The sequence below is a fragment of the Cetorhinus maximus genome, chromosome 16, assembly GCF_964194155.1.
Source record: "Cetorhinus maximus chromosome 16, sCetMax3.hap1.1, whole genome shotgun sequence".
NCBI classification, from domain to species: domain Eukaryota; kingdom Metazoa; phylum Chordata; class Chondrichthyes; order Lamniformes; family Cetorhinidae; genus Cetorhinus; species Cetorhinus maximus.
In genome coordinates, this window is record NC_135894.1 from 62,357,677 (window position 1) to 62,376,064 (window position 18,388).

The 18,388-nt window shown below is 40.7% G+C and overlaps 1 protein-coding gene across 3 annotated transcripts in view; it reads left to right on the top strand.

Moving 5' to 3' along the window:
- The window catches only part of ltn1 (listerin E3 ubiquitin protein ligase 1), a 156,638-nt gene that overhangs the window by 35,203 nt on the left and 103,047 nt on the right, over positions 1-18,388 (top strand). For all 3 annotated transcript variants that reach the window (XM_078559905.1, XM_078559908.1, XM_078559906.1), the window contains 4 exons: positions 2,847-2,994; positions 10,833-11,645; positions 14,821-14,862; positions 16,092-16,278. In XM_078559905.1, the coding sequence (XP_078416031.1) occupies positions 2,847-2,994; positions 10,833-11,645; positions 14,821-14,862; positions 16,092-16,278 (1,190 nt within the window). The remainder of the gene's footprint in view (positions 1-2,846; positions 2,995-10,832; positions 11,646-14,820; positions 14,863-16,091; positions 16,279-18,388) is intronic.

An 18,388-nucleotide genomic window follows, 5' to 3' on the forward strand; every position in this document is an offset into this window, starting at 1 on the left:
CAGCTATCTCTTTTAGAACCCTAGGGTGTAGGCCATCAGGTTCTGGGGATTTGTTGGATTTTAGTCTCTTAAGTTTCTCCAGTATTTTTTCTCTATTGATATTAATTACCTTAGTTTCCTCACTCTTATTAGCTCCAGGGTTACCCTCTATTCCTGCTGTGTAATTTCCGTCTTCTGCTGTAAAGACAGGGACAAAATATTTGTTCAATGTCTTTGCCATTTCTTCATTTCCCATGGTAATTTCTCCTGTATCTGCTTCTAAGGGACTAACGTTTACTTTAGTTGCTCTCTTGTGGTAGTGAGTTCCGTGTTCTGACCACTCTCTGGGTAAAGAAGCTTCTCCTGAATTTCTTAATGGATTTGTGCACCTGGAATTGCATGCAACAGACACATGGCCTTAAATTGAAATGCTACCTGTTCCCCGGCAACAATATGATACTTACAAATGAAGCGTGATAGTGCAGCAGATTGGAGCACCAGCATATAGTGCCTTCAGTTGATAGAGAATGCAGCTTTATTTGATTACTCCACTGAGTACATTTTTAGCTCCTTCTCTGAAGGAATGCCAAGATTAGCTCTGCATTTCCCCGCATAAACATGGATAACCTTGCTAAACCTGCACTCTCCCTAGCAGTAATGTGGTTGGTGTAATTGGAGCTGTATCTTGCCAAGAGGAGGGCCAACAAGAACTTGCATTTATAATAGCACAATTAACACAAACAGCATCCTAAGTCGCTCACATAAAGCTTTAAAACAAAAAAAATCAAACATTGAGCCAGGAAGGAGGTCTGAAGAGGGATAATCAAAGGCTTACTCAAAGAGGTGTTTTGAGTAGTTTTTAAAGGAGCAGAGGGAGATGAAGAGGTGGAAAGGTTATTCAGCTGGTAGTACCTAGCTGGATTAAAACTCTGCTGCCAACAAAAGGTAAAAAATATGTACAAAAGACCAAAATCAGAGAAATAGTGTTTGGAAGTGGCCTGAATAGAAACAATGTTGAGCTAGTGGGGGAGGTTAAAGGAAAAACTCTAATTTTCTTGCACTGCTATCCGATTTGTTCGTTTCACATAATGCTTTTAGGAATTTTCCTGTCCATGTTTCTTAGTGGACTTATTATAATAGAACAATTTTGAAAGAGCTATTGGAATAAGATTGACCAACATAGAATTAATAATCTTATTCCGGGATGTTTCTCATTAAAAACAGAAAAAACACCTTTTCAGTGGGAATAAATGGAGATTTAATTAAAAGGACATTTCAGCTTTATTCTAAAGCATATGGAGTCTTGAAAGCGTTTTTGTCAGTTTTACTTAATGTGGAATAAACTCCAGAGCTGTATGTAAATACTGTGAAGTGGAAATCCAGTGCAGTATGTGGCCAGCTTAACTAATTAGAGCAATTTTGCCTTTTTAGAAATAGCGGAAATGTTAATAATATAACAAATGATGCAATGAAAAGATGCACATGAGACAATGGTGAAGAAATTGTTTAAGTATATTGATTACTGTCTAGCTTGCATAGATTTTTACTGCAGCATGCAATGAGAAGTATTCCAATGTACATGATGAAGTAGGGAAGGTTTTTTTAGCTGTGCACATGGTATGTGCAGAAGCCCATAATCAGGATTAAGAATTTCTATCCAGGCTGTTGAGAAATTTGAGGAAGTAGAATTTCAGTTTGTCTGATATAAAGTACACATACTCCCATAAGGATTCACTGCACTTAAGTCATCTTGAACACATTTCAACAATAGCCAAGGCTTAGGCATCTTCAAATAATGCAGGGGTACTGCTGGAGTTGAATCAGCTAAATGTACACCACCTTATTGCTATACACCGCTGATAACTTTCCCACTGCTTATCCAGTTATAACTACACAACTATTTAAGATGTTAGCTTACAGGTTATCTGGAAAAAAGTACCAGTTCATGTGTAAAGTCTACCACTACCAAGTTGTGAGCTTGTTTCAGATTATCAGGTCTACTGCAGAAAGTTGGCATGGTTGTAATCTCCTGTAGCTGTGTGTGCATCTTGGCGCTGCCTCCATTTAACTTGCATTGTCCCCTCCCCTAAGAAGAATGGTCAGTCCTCCTATAATGAAGGAGCTATAGGTAGGAAATCAGTAGCTTCATCATTTCACAATTTTACCTACATAAGATGTAACTCTGATTACAACAGTATCTCCATTGATTTCTGAACATTGCCTTGTACTGTATAAGCCTTTCTTAAGGTTTATATTTTTGGTAGGATTATATTTACTTCTGTTAAAAATGTTCCAACTCTTTATTTCTAAAGCAATAAGATTGGCTTTGGCTCAAGATTGTATAATTGTTACTTGCAGTAAGTGATCAAAGTAGACTGTGATCAAAGGGTAATTGAATATAACTTCAAAAGTTAGTTCATCAAAGGGCACCTTGTGAATTTTTAATGCTTTCCGCTTTCTAATGCTGACACTGATTTTGAAAAAAGGCTGAATTTGTTTAAAGCCTTATCCTGTCTCGGAAACCTCATCTTGTTATCCTTTTAATCAAATCTAAGGTTGTATCCAGGTAGAAATGCTAATTAGCTATCGTCTAGACCTCCAATTTCATTCTATCTAGAAATTACACTGACAGTTCAAAGTATAACCATCTATACAACGTCCAAAACATTCCTAAACACCTCTCTGTGAGTCTACCCAGTCAACACAATTGCTTTTACCATTGTGGTGTACAAAATTATTTGGAAAATTTATGAACTAATGAATATATAAACTCTTTTTGAGGACAAAATGTTTACAACTTTTTCTAGCAATAATTTTGAGAACTAATTTAATATTTAAAAAGATATTCTTTTGTTATTGTTGAATAGACTACTGAGCGAGCGTGCCTTGATGAGCTGCACTGAGAGTTCAGCAATTGTATCAGCTTTTATGGAATGTTTGCGTTTCACTCTACACCAGAATCTCGGAAAGGCTGAGGATCAGCAGAAACTCCAACAGATGCTCATAAATGAACAGGTATATGAAAACTACAGCTAACATTTCTTTAAAAATGTCAAGAATTTGCTTGCTGAAATTGAAAGCTAAAAAGAGTCTGGAAATAGAACCTGTTGCCCATTAATCAACACCATTATGCACTTTAATACTGTAGTACCATTTCACCATTGATGATTTTTCCTCCAGTTTCCTTTTTTTCTGTGAGGTTGTTTTCTCATTCCATTTCCTCTTTTGAGTTTTGTTGAGTTGTGCAATATCCTTGACCAAGAGAATAGGTATGAATCTTGCTTAAGCACGAGGAGCAGGCTATGGCATCTTTCCCTTTTGCCCAGAGAATCTGGTAATTAGTATTCCTACAAAAGATGAGATTGATAACTTGTCGTGTGGAGGATTGTGGACACAAATCTGCATCCTTATCACTCTTTGGTATAACATGTTTCAGAAACAACAGACTTCATCATGCCTTTTGAATTTGGCTTTAATGCATTTTGAATTTGGCTTTAATGCACTCTTTAAAAGTCATCTTTTATTTTAGCTATTGTTACAAATACAATGTCTACAAGATTGTTATGTTTTGGCACTGTCTCTACTTTATGGTAAAATAGAGGAATGAAGGGGGTCATGTGACCTGCTCTGAATTCTGTCCGATAACAAGCCTTGGATGGCTTGGTTGTTAAAGGGGAGCTCAGATTGTCTTACTGAGAAGGAATTGCTAGATGCTTACATCTGTTGACAATGGTAACAGCAGTTGTGCTGACTGGGCAGACTCACATGGAGATGTTTAGGAAAGTCACGTTTTATAGACGGCTATACTTCGAACTGTCAGTGTAATTCCTAGCATGAAGTTGAAGGTCTAGACGATAGCTAATTAGCATTTCTACCTGGATGCACCATAGAACCATAGAAAAGTTATGGCGCAGAAAGAGGCCATTCAGTCCGTTGTGCCTGTGCCAGCCAAAAAATGAGAAAAAAAGAAACTAGCCACTCATTTTTAATCCCACTTTCCAGCACCTGGCCTGTCGCCTTGCAGGTTGTAGCACTTCAGATGCATATCCAGGTACCTTTTAAATATGCTGAGCATTTCAGCCTCAACCATCAATTTAGGCAGTGAATTCCAGACACCCACCACCCTCTGGATGAAAATGTTTTTCCTCATGTCCCCTGTAATCCTTATACCAATCACCTTAAATCTATGCCCCCAGTAATTGATTCCTCAGCTAAGGAAAGCAGGTCTTTCCTGTCTACCCAATAATTTTGTACACCTCAATTAGGCCACCCCTCAGCCCCCTCTGTTCTAAGTAAAACAACCTTAGCCTATTCAATATTCCCTCAGCCCTGGCAACATTCTTGTAAATCTCTGTATTCTCTCCAGAGCAATTATGTCCTTCCTGTAATGTGGCGACCAGAACTGTACACAAAATTCCAGCTGTGGCCTAACCAACGTTTTATACAGTTCCGTCATTACATCCCTGCTTTTGTATTCAATACTTTGTCCAATAAAGAAAAGCATTCCGTATGATTTCTTTACCACCACATCCAACTTTCCTGCCACTTTCTGGGACGTGTTGATATACACTCTGATGCCTCTCACTTCCTCAACCCCTTTCGATATCTTACTATTTATTGAGTATTCCCTTGCTTTGTTTTCCCTCCTCAAATACATTACCTCACAATTTTTTTCGGATTGAATTCCATTTGCCACTTTTCCGCCCACTCAACCATTCATATCATTGTGGCTCGACAGCTACCCTCTTCACAGTCAACTACACTGCCAATTTTTTGTCGTGCACAAATTTCCCAATCATGTCTCCCACGTTTAAGTCCAAATGATTAATATATACTGCAAACAGCAAGGGCCTCAACACTGAGCACTGTGGAACACCACTGGAAACCTCTTTCCATTCGCAAAATCATCCATTGACCATTGCCCTTTGTTTCCTGTTGCTGAGCCGCCTTGGATCCAACTATTCACCTTCCCCTGTATCCTGGGGATCTCACTTTTCTGACCAGTCTGCCACGTGGGACCTTTTCAAATGCCTCACTAAAATCCATATGGACAACATCCACTGCATGACCCTCATAAATCTCCTTGTTACTTCCTCAAAAAAATTCTATTAAGCTAGTAAGAACATAAGAAATAGGAACAGGAGTAGACCATTTGGCCCCTCGAGCCTGCTCCGCCACTCAATAAGATCATGGCTGATCATCTTGTATTTCGATTCCCACATTCCCATCTACCCCCAATAACCTTTTATTCCCTTGCCTAACAAGAATCTACCTCCCTCTGACCTAAAAATATTCAATGATCCTGCCTCCCCCACCTTCTGAGGCAGAGTTCCAAAGTCGCACAACCCTCTGAGAGAAAAAAATTTCCTCTCATCTTTGTCCTAAAAGGGCGACCCCTAATTTTAAAAGTGCCCCCTAGTTCTGGACTCACCCACAAGAGGAAAGATCCTTTCAAAGCCCATCTTGTCAGGGCCGTTCAGGATCTTGTATACTTCAGTCAAATCACTCCTCACTCTTCTAAACTCTAGTGGAAACAAGCCCAGTCTGTCCAACCTTTCCTCATAAGACAACCCACTCATCCCAGGTATCAATCTAGTAAACCTCCTCTGAATTGCCTCCAACGCATTTACATCCATCGTCACATAAGGAGACCAATATTGCACACGGTATTCAAGGTGTGGTCTCACCAATTCCCTTTATAACTGAAGCATAACATCCTTACTTTTATGTTCAATCCCTCTTGTAATAAAAGATAGCCTTAGCCTTCTTAATTACTTGCTGTACCTGTATACTAACTTTTTGTGATTCATGTACTAGAACACCTAGACCCCGCTGCACCTCAGAATTATGCAGCTGTTCTCCATTTAAGTAATACTCTGCTTTTTTATTCTTCCGGCCAAACTGAACAATTTCACATTTTCCCACATTAAACTCCGTTTGCCAGATCTTTGCCCACTCCCTCAACCTATCTATATCCATCTGCAACCTCATGTCCTCTTCACAACATACTTTCCTACCTATCTTTGTGTCATCTGCAAATTTAGCTACCATGTTTTCACTCCCCTCATCTAAGTCATTGATGTAAATCATAAAAAGTTGAGGCCCCAGCACAGACGCCTGTGGGACCCCACTAGGCACATCCTGCCAATCCAAAAAATACTCATTTATGCATACTCTCTGCTTTCTGCCAGCCAGCCAATCTTCTATCCATGCTAATATGTTATCTCCTATCCATGCTAATATGTTATCTCCTACACTACGCGCTTTTATTTTCCGTAATAACCTTTGCTGTGGCACCTTATTAAATGCCTTCTGGAAATCCAAGTACAGTACATCTACAGGCTCCCCTTTATCCACTGTGCATGTTACCCCTTGAAGAAACTCCAATAAATTGGTTAAACATGACTTTCCTTTCATAAAACCATGTTGACTCTTCCCAATTGCCTTGAGCTCTTCTAAGTGCCCAGCTATAACCGCCTTAATGATCAATTCTAACAACTTCCCCATGACAGACGTCGATAACTGCCCTACAGTTTCCTGTTTTCTGCCTCCCTCCCTTCTTGAATAGAGGAGCTTTATTTGTTACTTTCCAGTCTGATGGAACCTTTCCAGAATCTAGCAAACTTTGGAAAATTAACACCAGCACATTGACTACCTCATTAGCCACCTCTTTTAAGACCCTAGGATGTAGTCCATCAGGACCCAGAGACTTGCCAGCTTGCAGTTCCACCAATTTTCTCAGTACCATTTCCCTAGCGATTTCAATTTCCTCAAGTTCCTCTCTCCTTTTCACCTCCTATTACTGGAATATTTTTTGTATCCTCTATAGTGAACACAGAAGTAAAATATTTGTTCATTTCTTCTGCCATTTCCTTATTAACTCCCCACTGTCATTCTCTAGAGGACCATCACTCACTTTACTTACTCTTTTCCTTTTTGTATACCTATAGAAACTCTTGCTATCCATTTTTACATTTCTAGCTAGCTTCCTCTCATACTTTAATTTCTTTCCCTGGTTAACCTTTTAGTCATTCTCTGCTGTTCTTTATATTGTGACCAATCATTTGTCTTGCCACTTATCTTTACGGAGTTGTATGCTTTTTCCTTAACTACTTTATTTAACCATGGATGGTGAGTCCTCCCCTTAGAATTTTTCCTTATAATAGGAACGTACTTATTCTGGATACTCTGAAATATCCCCTTAAATGTCTGCCACTGTTTCTCTATTGATCTCTCCTCTAGTCTAGTTTCTCAGTTCACTTCAGCTAGTTCAGCTTTCATCCCCACATAGTTGCCCTTATTTCAGTTTAAGATACTACCCTTAGACCTACTCTTCTCCCTTTCAAACTGGATGTAAAATTCAATGATGTTGTGGTCGTAAGACACGATCTTCCCCTAACAAAACCATGTTGACTATCCCCGATCAATCCGTGCCTTTCTAAGTGACAGTTTATCCTGTCTCTCAGAATTGATTCCAATAATTTGCCCACCGCTGAAGTCAAACTGACCAGCCTATAATTTTCTGGCCTATCCCTTGAACCCCTTTTAAATATTGGTACAACGTTCACAGACCTCCAATCCTCCTGGTACCCTGCCTGTACCTAGAGAGGATTGGAAAATGATCCTCGGAGCATCTGCTATTTCCTCCATGGCTCCCTTTAACAACCTGGGATGCAGTCCATCCAGCCCTGGTGATTTATCCACCTTCAAGGACGCCAGTCCCTCCAGTACTTGCTCTCATGCTGCTTGTATCTAATATTTCACACACCCCCTCCTTAACTAGAATGTCTGCATCATCCCTCTCCTTGGTGAAAACAGAGACAAAGTACTCATTGAGATCTTGCCCACATCTTCAGCATCAACTCGCAAGTTACCATGCTCATGTCTGATAGGCCCTACCCTTTCCTTCGTTATTCTCTTGCTCTTAATATACCGGTAAAACATTTTTGGGTTCTCTTTGATTTTACCTGCCAACATTTTTTCATATCCTCTCTTTAATTTCCTTTTTTTACTTCACCCCTGTACTTTCTATACTCCTCTAGGCTTTCTACAGTATGAAGCTTTTTGTGACTGGCATAAGCTTTCTTTTTCTGCTTTATCTTACCTTTTATGCCCCTGGATAATCAGGGGCCTCTAGATTTAGCAATACCACCCTTTTTTCTTTGTGGGGCCATGGCTACACTGTGCCCATAGAATTTTGCTTTTGAATACCTCAAACTGATTTGACACCGTTTTCTCTTTTAATACCTGGATCCAGTCCACATTTGCCAGTTTACCTCCCAGCTTTGTAAAATTTGTCTTCCTCCAATTTAGAACTTTTACTGCTGTCCTATCTTTATCCCTTTCCATAATGATGCTAAATCTAACTGTATTGTGGTCACTATCTCCAAAAGGGCTCCCCACTGCTACTTCATCCACTTGCCCAGCTTCATTTCCTAAGATTAAATCTAGAATTGTGCCCCCTCTCATTAGGTTTGGTACGTGTTGGCTGAAAAAGTTCTCTTGAATGCGGTTCAAGAATTTTGTGTCCTCTGTTCCCTTCACACTGTTCGTATTACAATTGATATTAGGGTAGTTGAAGTCTCCAACTATTACCGCCCTATTGTTTTTGCACTCATAAATTTGCCTACATCTGTGCTCTTCTAACTCGCTTCCACTATTTGGGGGCCTATTGTACATCCCTAGCAATGTGGCTGCCCCTTATCTTTCTGAGCTCAACCCATATGGCCTCATTTGATGCTTCATTTAGTATACCATCCCTCCTCACAGCTGTAATTGTTTCTTCAACCAATAATGCTACGCCCCCATCTTTTTTAATCACTCTCTCTATACTGCCTGAAAAGTCTATATCCAGGGACGTTGAACTGCCATTTTTGCCTCTCTTTAAGCCAGTTTCTGTTATAGCAATGATATCATGCTACCATATATCAATCTGTGCCCTCAGCTCATTGGTATTATTTGCTATACTTCGTGCATTGACATAAACACCTTTTAACACTGCCAAATTCCTGTGCTGTACACTTTTCAACCTGTGCTGCTTCTGTCTTTCAGAGTCACTCAATAATTCTCTATCTCCCGCTCCCTGCTCTGAATTTGCTCTCAGGTTCCCAGCCCCCTGCCAGTCTAGTTTAAATCATCCCCCCACCCCTGCCCCAACAGCACTAGCAAATCTCCCTGTGAGAATATTCGTCCCAGTCCTGTTCAGACATAGACCGTCTGGCTTTGTACAGGCCCCACCTTTCCTAGAACTGACCCCAATGCCTCAGAAACCTGATGCCCTCCTTCCTACACCAACTTTCCAGTCATGTGTTGGCTGGAATTGCTCAATTTTCCTATTTCTAAACTCACTTGCATGTGGACTGGGAATAATCCTGAGATTACTGCTTTTGAGATCTTACTTTTCAATCTCCTTCCTGACTCCTTAAAATCTGCTTTCAGGACCTCATCCCCTTTCCTACCTAAGTCATTGGTACAAACATGGACCACAACCCCTAGCTGATCACCCTCCCCCAGAAGAATGCCCTGCAGCCGCTTCATGACACCCTCCCCCAGAAGAATGTCCTGCAGCTGCTCCATGACATCTTTGTCCCTGACACCAGGGAGGCAACATACCATCCTGGAGTCACGTCTAGGGCCACAGGAATCCTGTCTGTTCCCCTAACTAATGAATCCCCTATCACTACTGCTCTTCCCTTCTTCTTCCTCTCCTCCTGTACAGCAGAGACGCCTGTGGTGCCACAAACCTGGCTGTGACTGCACTTCTCTGAGGAACCAATGCCCTCACCAGTATCCAAAACGGAAAACAATTGGCGAGCAGGACCTTGGGGGACTCCTGCACTACCTGCCTAGTTCTCTTGGACTGCCTGGTGGTTCATTTTGTCATGGAGATGGGCTTTGGGAAAGGAAGTTCGTAGATAGCCATTATAGTGTTGAGTTACAGAATTCCTAAGATATCACTGGCCCTCATGGACACAAGTCAGTCTGCAAAAATCTGAGAGTGGGAGAGAGGGAGAGAGCGAGAGCAAGAGATAGAGCAGCTAGTTCGGCATCTGAAGGACAGAAAATACTGCTATTGTTCACCACGCACAACACAGATGGGAGCTTGTGCTCAGATTGAAGAGGCTAAATTTGTGATGATTTAAGGGAGGTTGGAAGATTTGCCTGACTCAGGGCAGAGAGAAGGAATCTCCAGCACAACCCACACAGTGGAAGTCCGTTCTAGGATTAGATGTTGCCCAGCTGGGAAAGGAAAAATAGAAACAGGCTATCAGGATTGGTAAATAGCTTTGGACTGGCTCCAGGAGAATAAAGTGTCTACTTAAAGGACAGTCTAAAGTGCAACCATGGCGAGGAATTCTTGATCCTAATAAAAGTCACATGGGGGGATCTTTTCTGTCATTTAAAGTATAAGTTGCCTACTAACTAGTGTTTAGATGAGTGTTGCTTTTAGTTTGTTCCAGTGACTGTCTTCAAACTTGAAATCATGCCTGTGATCCTTTCAGTCAGTCAATGGAAATTTAAATATCTTCTTAAAAGTTAGCGGTCTCTACAGAGATCGTAACATTATTTTTAAACTTTGTACTTGTCAATAACTAACATTTCATTTGCATGAGATGACTAGTGTGCTAACATTTAACACATCAGAGTGCTGGAATGTAGAGTTGTTCATGTTTGCCCACACAATAAGCTTGCTTGTCAGATATTTTAAACAGTTGAAGTTGTGTGTGTGACATATGGGAAGGAGAACATTAACAATGTAAAACACTTTTTTTTCTTTTATTCTAAATATTCACAGCCTGTACCTGTTAGTGTAATTTCTGAAAGAATAAAGTTGAACTTCTTATTTCCTTCAGCTACTACCTCTTTTACATTCTGCGTTGAAGAATCCCAAACTGCAAACCGACACTTTCTCCCAACTCGCAGACACTCTTGCCTCGTGGGAAAGACAAACTGATAATCCAGATATAGAAGAGTGGGCTGATGCATACAAAAGACTATTATCTGATTTTTGGGTTGGTCTTTCTCAAGCCTGCATGTCTCAGCTAGGCAGTACAGAAGCTGATAAAAATTTATTAGAAGGAGTCTCTTCTTTGCTCAAATGCTTGAGAAAGCCTGGCAGCGCTACAAAACAATCTGTGAAAAAGAAAGGAAAAATCAGGTTTATTGACGAAGAAGAAACTGAGAATCACAACAGCAATGCTACCAATCGCCTGGAAGAACTAACTTTTGGAACTAAGAACGCTTTGGAGTCTGAAAATTTGGGGGATACTTCCAAACAATTGCAGGACAACCATCCTGCCAGAACAGTGCCTTTGGAAGGCCTAGTCTGTGAACTTGCCAAACTGAGCATGACCTTTATTAATGAACAGAACTCTGAAATGCATCTTACATTTTTGACTACATTGGTTAGCTCATTTCCATCAAGGAAGCTATTTACTACTTTGCTGGAAAATGACAACCCAGGGAGTGCTGAATCTTTCCTTGAAGCAAATAATGAAGTGAAAGCGATGGCAAGTAACCCTGCTATACAGTTTCTGATTCAGAAACTACTCATCTGGATGAAAGAATCTAGAACTGACTTAAATTGTTTGGTTGATATGCTCTACAGTGTTCTTCATTGCTGCCTTAACAATGAAAGGAAGATAATACTGAATCAAATCTCTGAGGTAGGTAAATAAATATAAGAAATAAATGGCAATTGTGTTTGACATTTTTTGTAAAGATTAGATCAATAGTTCTGAAACATGTTCAAGACAGTTTTGCTGCTGTTCATGCCAGCAATGGACATTGATATCAGCAGCACATAGAGTCCTTGTGGCAGAGAAGGAGGCCATTCAGCCCATCAAGTCCATACTAGCCATCTAGAGCAATCCAGTCAGTCCTTTGCCCCTGCTCTATCCCAAAGCTTTGATGGTTTATTCCCTTCAAATGCCCATTCAACTCCCTTTTGAAATCATTTATCACCTCTATTTCCACCACTCTCGTAGGCAGCAAATTTCAGGTCATTAACACTAATTGTGTTTAAAAATAAAAGTTCTTTCTCATACCTGTAACACTTACATTGCCATGAGTCTCTTTTTTATCTTGCTCCTCACTCTCTCTCTCTTTCATCCATGTTCTTCTCCCACCCTTCCATCACTTCTGTTTTCTTTCACTTTTCTTTGTTTCTCTCTGCAATTTTCCTCTATTTCCTGCAGCTTTCATGGTGCCAGCTGTGAAAACCAGTGAATATAGGGTACGCATAGGATGAGCTGCAACGAAATAGGTAGCAGCGGTGGAGCAGGAGCAGGCTGCTCTAAGAGCTCAGAGTGTGAGTGTTTGAAATAAGTGGAAAGAAGAGTTATAAAATAAGAGCCATGTGCAATTAACGTGGTTTGCAGTCTAACGGGAAAAACACTGCAGTACCATTCTTGTTTTGGTTAATAAATCGTTAATTCTGGTTTTTCCAGTCTTTTTTATTGTGATCCAACTGGTCAGGTCTAACACGACACCAGTGGGCATGCCTATAATTTGAGGACCACTGGATTAAATCAACTGTAGCAAATGCAAGTTGTGAATAGAAATGTGGTTCTGCACCCTTTTTTAAGCTCTGTAATGGTTGACAATACAGCTTCTGTAAACTTAAACATTTTTTCTTGGTGTTCAGGTTGCACTTACACATCATTTTTAGCTTTGTAGCAAAGTTCCTTCCGCTTGGGCATAATGGGGAAGATACTGGGCAGGATTTTCCCAGCCCCAGTTAGCAGGATGGGAAGTGGAGAGGAGGATTGGGCTACGAAAGTAGCGGTGAGCTGCAGCGGGACTGGATTCGATTGGACTGCCTGTCGAATGGAGCCGGTCTACCAATTTAAATACTTTAAAGCCCCATTAAGATGGATTTTCCTGGGTTGCCAGCATTTACCGACGGTGGAACGGCACCCTACCAGCCGGGGAGGCTGCTAGCTTCATGGAGGTAGTTTCTCTATGCCTCAGAGGGGGGGGGGTTGTGGGCAAGAGAGGGCCCTTTCCCACTGTGGCCCCAGTAGGCCATCCTGAGGGGCATGCCTGCTTTGCCCCCCTGATTTTAATTTTTTTTACTTGCCTTTTCGAGGCCACCTCAAAATGGAGGCACCCTCTTGATTCCCAACTTGCCTTAGCAGTGCCCACCTCTCCCAGTGGGGGTGCTGATGCTTTAAAGCCACCGACTCTCTGATTGGGCCCACAGCCTCTACATTCCGCCTGCTGTCCTTAATTGGACACTGAGCCCCGTGGCGGCCAATTAGGAGGCTGCCTCCAGGAAGATTGCTGAGCCACTCCTGTTCCTAGTAAATGGGACTGGGACTCCCCATTTAACCCCAACACCGAGGTCCCAAAGCCTGCTATAAAATTCAGTTCACTATATTAGCAATAGTAATGTCAAATCCTATCAAATTCATACCAAAAAATGGAATGGCAGCACCTGATCATTTGAGACTGAACTTCAGATCACAGTTTAAATGCTGCCTTCTACAATACTGGTTCAGAGATGCAAAAGGATTGCACGGTGGTTCCTCTGAATGAACTGCTTGGGGATAGTACAGATCAGAGCTTTGAGAGCTATGGAGATTTTGTTATAGAAGTGTCCTCATTGTACGCAGTGGAAATCTGGCTAGTTCAAGTACAGTTGGCATGAGGTTCTAGCTGGACCACAATTACTAAGGCTTTACAATTGACTTTTTATTTCTCTATCCTCATTGTTATTTGTTTCCTCTACCCCATTTGAATTTTTTTAATTTCCCACTCTTAACAATGCTTCTCATGTACCCAAGTGACAAGCCAAGACTGTGACCTGTTCTGGACTTCTCCGTATGCTTCATCTTGTCTTTCTTCACAGCAAATTTTTGCCGTACTCTCTTTTCTTCAAGGTACCTACTAAAATTTCAAAGACACTTAATTCAGTCTCTCCACAATCTCTCAATCCTTCCGTTGCCTCTGTGTTGTCAATCTGCTTGTCCAACATAGAGTCTTGGATCAGCTCCTATTTCCTCTAATTAAACATTTGGAAGACATCATCTTCAGCTGCCACCACAAAATCTGTACACTTGACACTGATTTCTCCCCAGCCAGTATCTTGGGTTGAACTGGACTGTTCACAACCTTAGTCCCTTTCTGACCTCAAGCAGAGCGCCTGACCCCATATCCTCTCCATCATAAATTGCCTATTTCCACTTTTGTAGCATGGTCTGGCCCAGCTCTGGCCTTAGCTCATTTGTTGCTGAAACTCTTATCTATGCCTTTGTCACCTTCAGACTTAACCATTCCAATGCCTTTTTGACAAGCCTCCCATCTTCCACCCTCCATAAATTTTAGCTGATCCAAAACTCTGCTGCACTGAGTCCTATTTTACATTAACTCCTGTTGTCGTTGGTCTGTATTAGCTCCGGGTCCGATAATACCCCAGATTTAAAATTCTCATCCTCCTCTTTAAGTCGCTATTTCTCACTATTTCTGTAGCCTCATCCATCCCTATATGCCTCTCCTTCAAGGGCTCTTGGTTAACCTGACTCTTGTGCAACCCCCTCTTCCTGTTGCACCATCATTGATGACCATGCCTTCAGCTGTCTTGGTCTCAGGTTCTGGATTCCCTCCCTAAATCTCAACACCCCTCCACCTCTCTCATCTCTTTTAAGATTCTCCTTTAAATCCATTACTTTGAACAAACTTTTAGTCACCACTCCTAATAAATATTTTGGCTTACCATCCATTTTTGTTCGACACCTCTTTGAAACACCATGGTATATTTCCGATGTTCGAGGTGCCATACAAATGCAAGTTGTTATAATATCACCTTTTTACTAAAGAATATTAACTTCTTCTTTGTAGATGGAACAAGGGTGGCTCATCTTGTCTCACATTATACAAAAGGTAATTTTTCATGCTATTGGTGTTTATTTACTGAATTTAGAATGTCAGAAACCCTCGTACTTTGGGACTTTGCGTGTTCCTTGCTTCATTAGAAATGGAAGTGCAGATTTTATTGCATGGTCATAAATTTGACTATGTTCAACACTAAATCATAAATGGGTAATGTTAGTTTGATTTTGAATCCGTAGCTGTTCATTCAGCTTTCAAAATGTAAGGCTCAGTATACTTCTAAGCCATTTTCCTGAATGTCTTTAGCATACTACTAAAAAATATTTAAACTAAAGGGAATTTTAATTAAATCAAAATTCGTTGTAGCTGATTTTTATAAGCTAAATTGGCAGTATTTATACTTTGAGGGCAGAAGAAGCTTTTTTGTTATCAACTTTGGCTTTTCTCGTTAATACGTGACACACTTAAATTGGAAATTGGCCATTTTCATTAATCCCAATAGGCATAACTGGTATTGCAAGCGCATGTCAACAATATGGATTTCCCCATTGAGTTATTTTCAGTACATGTTGAAATGAAATATTGTAATTCTCTCAACAATTTTAACATAAGTAAAGATCGTATTCTCTGCACCAATTTTGAACATTTGGAGGTAGAAGGAGCTAATGCCATAGGTACTGCTCTTTTAACCATCAAAACCGTTAAACTGAACCCAGATAACTATCTTATTCAATTTACAACATGATATTCAGAAGTCTATAAACAGTCACTCGGTAGTACAGAACTTAAAAATGCTGAAAAGAGAAACATATTGCCAAAGCTTTTCATCTTGCACTTAGGGCAATTGCTGGAATGTAAAATTTCAAACGATCACAAGAGTTTATACTACTGGAGGAAAATGGTGCTGATTGGAAATGCAGGGATCCGTTCTTTGTGAACAAAGGGAAATATGTCCAAGCCGTTGGGCCTTTTTTGAATTACCTGGGAGCTTGGGGAGCCTATAGTTTCCCCAATGCTTTCTCCATGGCAATGCCTTAGCCAATCAGAGTTTACTTACAAACTAATCAACACCCTTTTCTCCTATAGTATAAATTGTTGTGATCATTTGAAATTTGGCATGCTTGCATTCGTCCTGATGCAAGATGAAGAGTTATGGCAGCATGGCTCTTTCCAGCAATATTCAAGTTTATAAACATTACATTTTTTTAAAAAAACTAATTACAATGGTTATATTCCATGATAATATTTGTCCTTTCCCATTTCTAACCTGTTTCTGTCAGGCATGTGTGGATCCAATCAAGTATGCAGCTATTTCTGATTGGTTGAAAGGAGAAGTATTGGGAGAGAAGCTGGTCTCATTAACAGACAAGCTCTGTGCAATGGGAATAACGAGTTCTTGGCCAAAAGATACTCACTCACATAGCTGGATGCTGCTTAGTCTAGCTCTATCTAAGCACATCAATAATGGTGAGTACAGAAGCTTTCATACAGGAACCTTTCAGAGTGTCTCTTGTAATTACATATTACATTGGATATGCAGCACAGAAAGAGACCATTCGGCCTAACCAATCCATGCTGGCATTATGCTAGAGCCTCCTTCTATCTTTCCTCATCTATATCTAGAGGGTAGTGACCCTCTAGCATCATATGCTTGTCTAGCATCCCCTCAAATGCACCTGTAACGTTTGCTTCAACCATTCCTTGTAGCAAGTTCCACATTCTCGAAATCTAAATTTGATATAATGATGAGTTTAAAATAACAAAACAATTCTTCTGAAGGAGGAATCCAGAACAGGTGGGCATAATCTTAAAATTAAATTTAGGCTTTTCAGGAGTAAAACCGGGAAACACTTTTTTGCAAAGAGTGCATTGGAAATATGGAACCTGCTTCCTCTAAAAGGTTGTGGAAGCTGTGCGAGTTGACAATTTAAAGTATGAAATTGGTAGATTGTTGTAAAGGTAACATAACAAGGGTGTAAATCAAAGGGGGCTAAATGGAGTTGAGGTACTAATCAGCCATGATCGAATTGAATGGTGGAACATGCTTTAGGGACTGAATAAGCCGCTACTCTGTTTCAAAGGACTCTTTCTTCCCAACTTCGCTAAAAATAGTGAAAGGAAAAATGCTGGATGGTATTCTTTATTTATTAGCTTTTGTTGGAAAGCTACTTCCTCTTAACACCGAAAAGCCTTGGTGTATTTTTTAAATTCGTTTACTGGATGTGAGCATCACTGGCTAAGCCAGTATTTATTGTCCATCCCTAATTGCCTTTGAGAAGGTGGTGGTGAGCTGCCTTCTTGAACCGCTGCAACCCCTGTGGTATAGGTACACCCACAGTGTTGTTAGGCAGGGAGTTCCAGGATTTTGACCCAGAGATAGTGAAGGAACGGCGATATATTTCCAAGCCAGGATGGTGAGTGGGTTGGATGGAACTCCCAGGTGGTTGTGTTCCCATGTATCAGCTTCTCTTGTCCTTCTAGATGGTAGTGATCGTGGCTTTGGAAGGTGCTGTCTAAGGAACCTTGATGAATTTCTGCAGTGCATCTTGTAGATGGTACACACTGCTGCCACTGTTCGTCGGTGGTGGAGGGAGTGAATGTTTGTGGGTGGGGTGTCAATCAAGCACATTAAAACGAACTACCAGTTTTTCTGAATTGAGAACCTAATCAGACACATTTTGTAATAATTTATTTAGTTTTGATTTCATATGAGAGCAGAAAAAAATGTTTTCCATTGTGATTTTTTTTTTGCAGTAACGTTAATGTATGTGCATAAACAGAACACTCAGATTTCTTAAACTCCCTAATGATGACGGTGGTATTGGAGGTCATGGAAAGATTAAATGAACCTGCTTATCATTAGATGCGAATTCCTCCTTCAGTTTGGTCTACTGCATTCACTGCTCCCGAAGCGGTCTCCTCTACATTGGGGAGACCAAACACAGACTGGGTGACTGCTTTGCGTAACACCTTCGGTCTGTGCGCAAGCATGACCCAGACCTTCTTGTCGCTTGCCATTTCAACACATCATCCTGCTCTCAATGCCCACATGTCCGTGTTTGACCTGCTGCAATGTTCCAGTGAAGCCCAACGCAAACTGGAGGAACAGCACTTCATCTTCCAACTAAACACTTTACAGCCTTAGGACCTAATATTGAGTTCAACAACTTCAGCCCATGAAGTCTCTCCTCTATCTTCGTCCCTTTTTTAATCCCCTATTTTTTAAATGTAGTTTTATTTTTATCCACTTATTTTCATTTTTATTCATTGTTTTAACCCCTTTTTTACCCCTTTTTCCATCCTTTTCCCCCAACCACTGCTCTCCCCCATCCTACCCTCAAAGGGCAATCTGTTACTTGTTCCATGTTGTTCTTTTACAGAGTGTTTACCCTTGTTCTGCAATTAACACTTTCTGCTTTCTTACCTTTATGCCACTATCAGCACCTCCTTTAGATCTTCCCACTACCATTAACATTCCCTTTGTCTTTTTGTCCATGATATCTTTGTCAGTCTCTCCTTAGTGCCCGCCTATTGCTGGCCTTCTATCCAGCTTCACCTGCTCCACCCCCCTTAAACA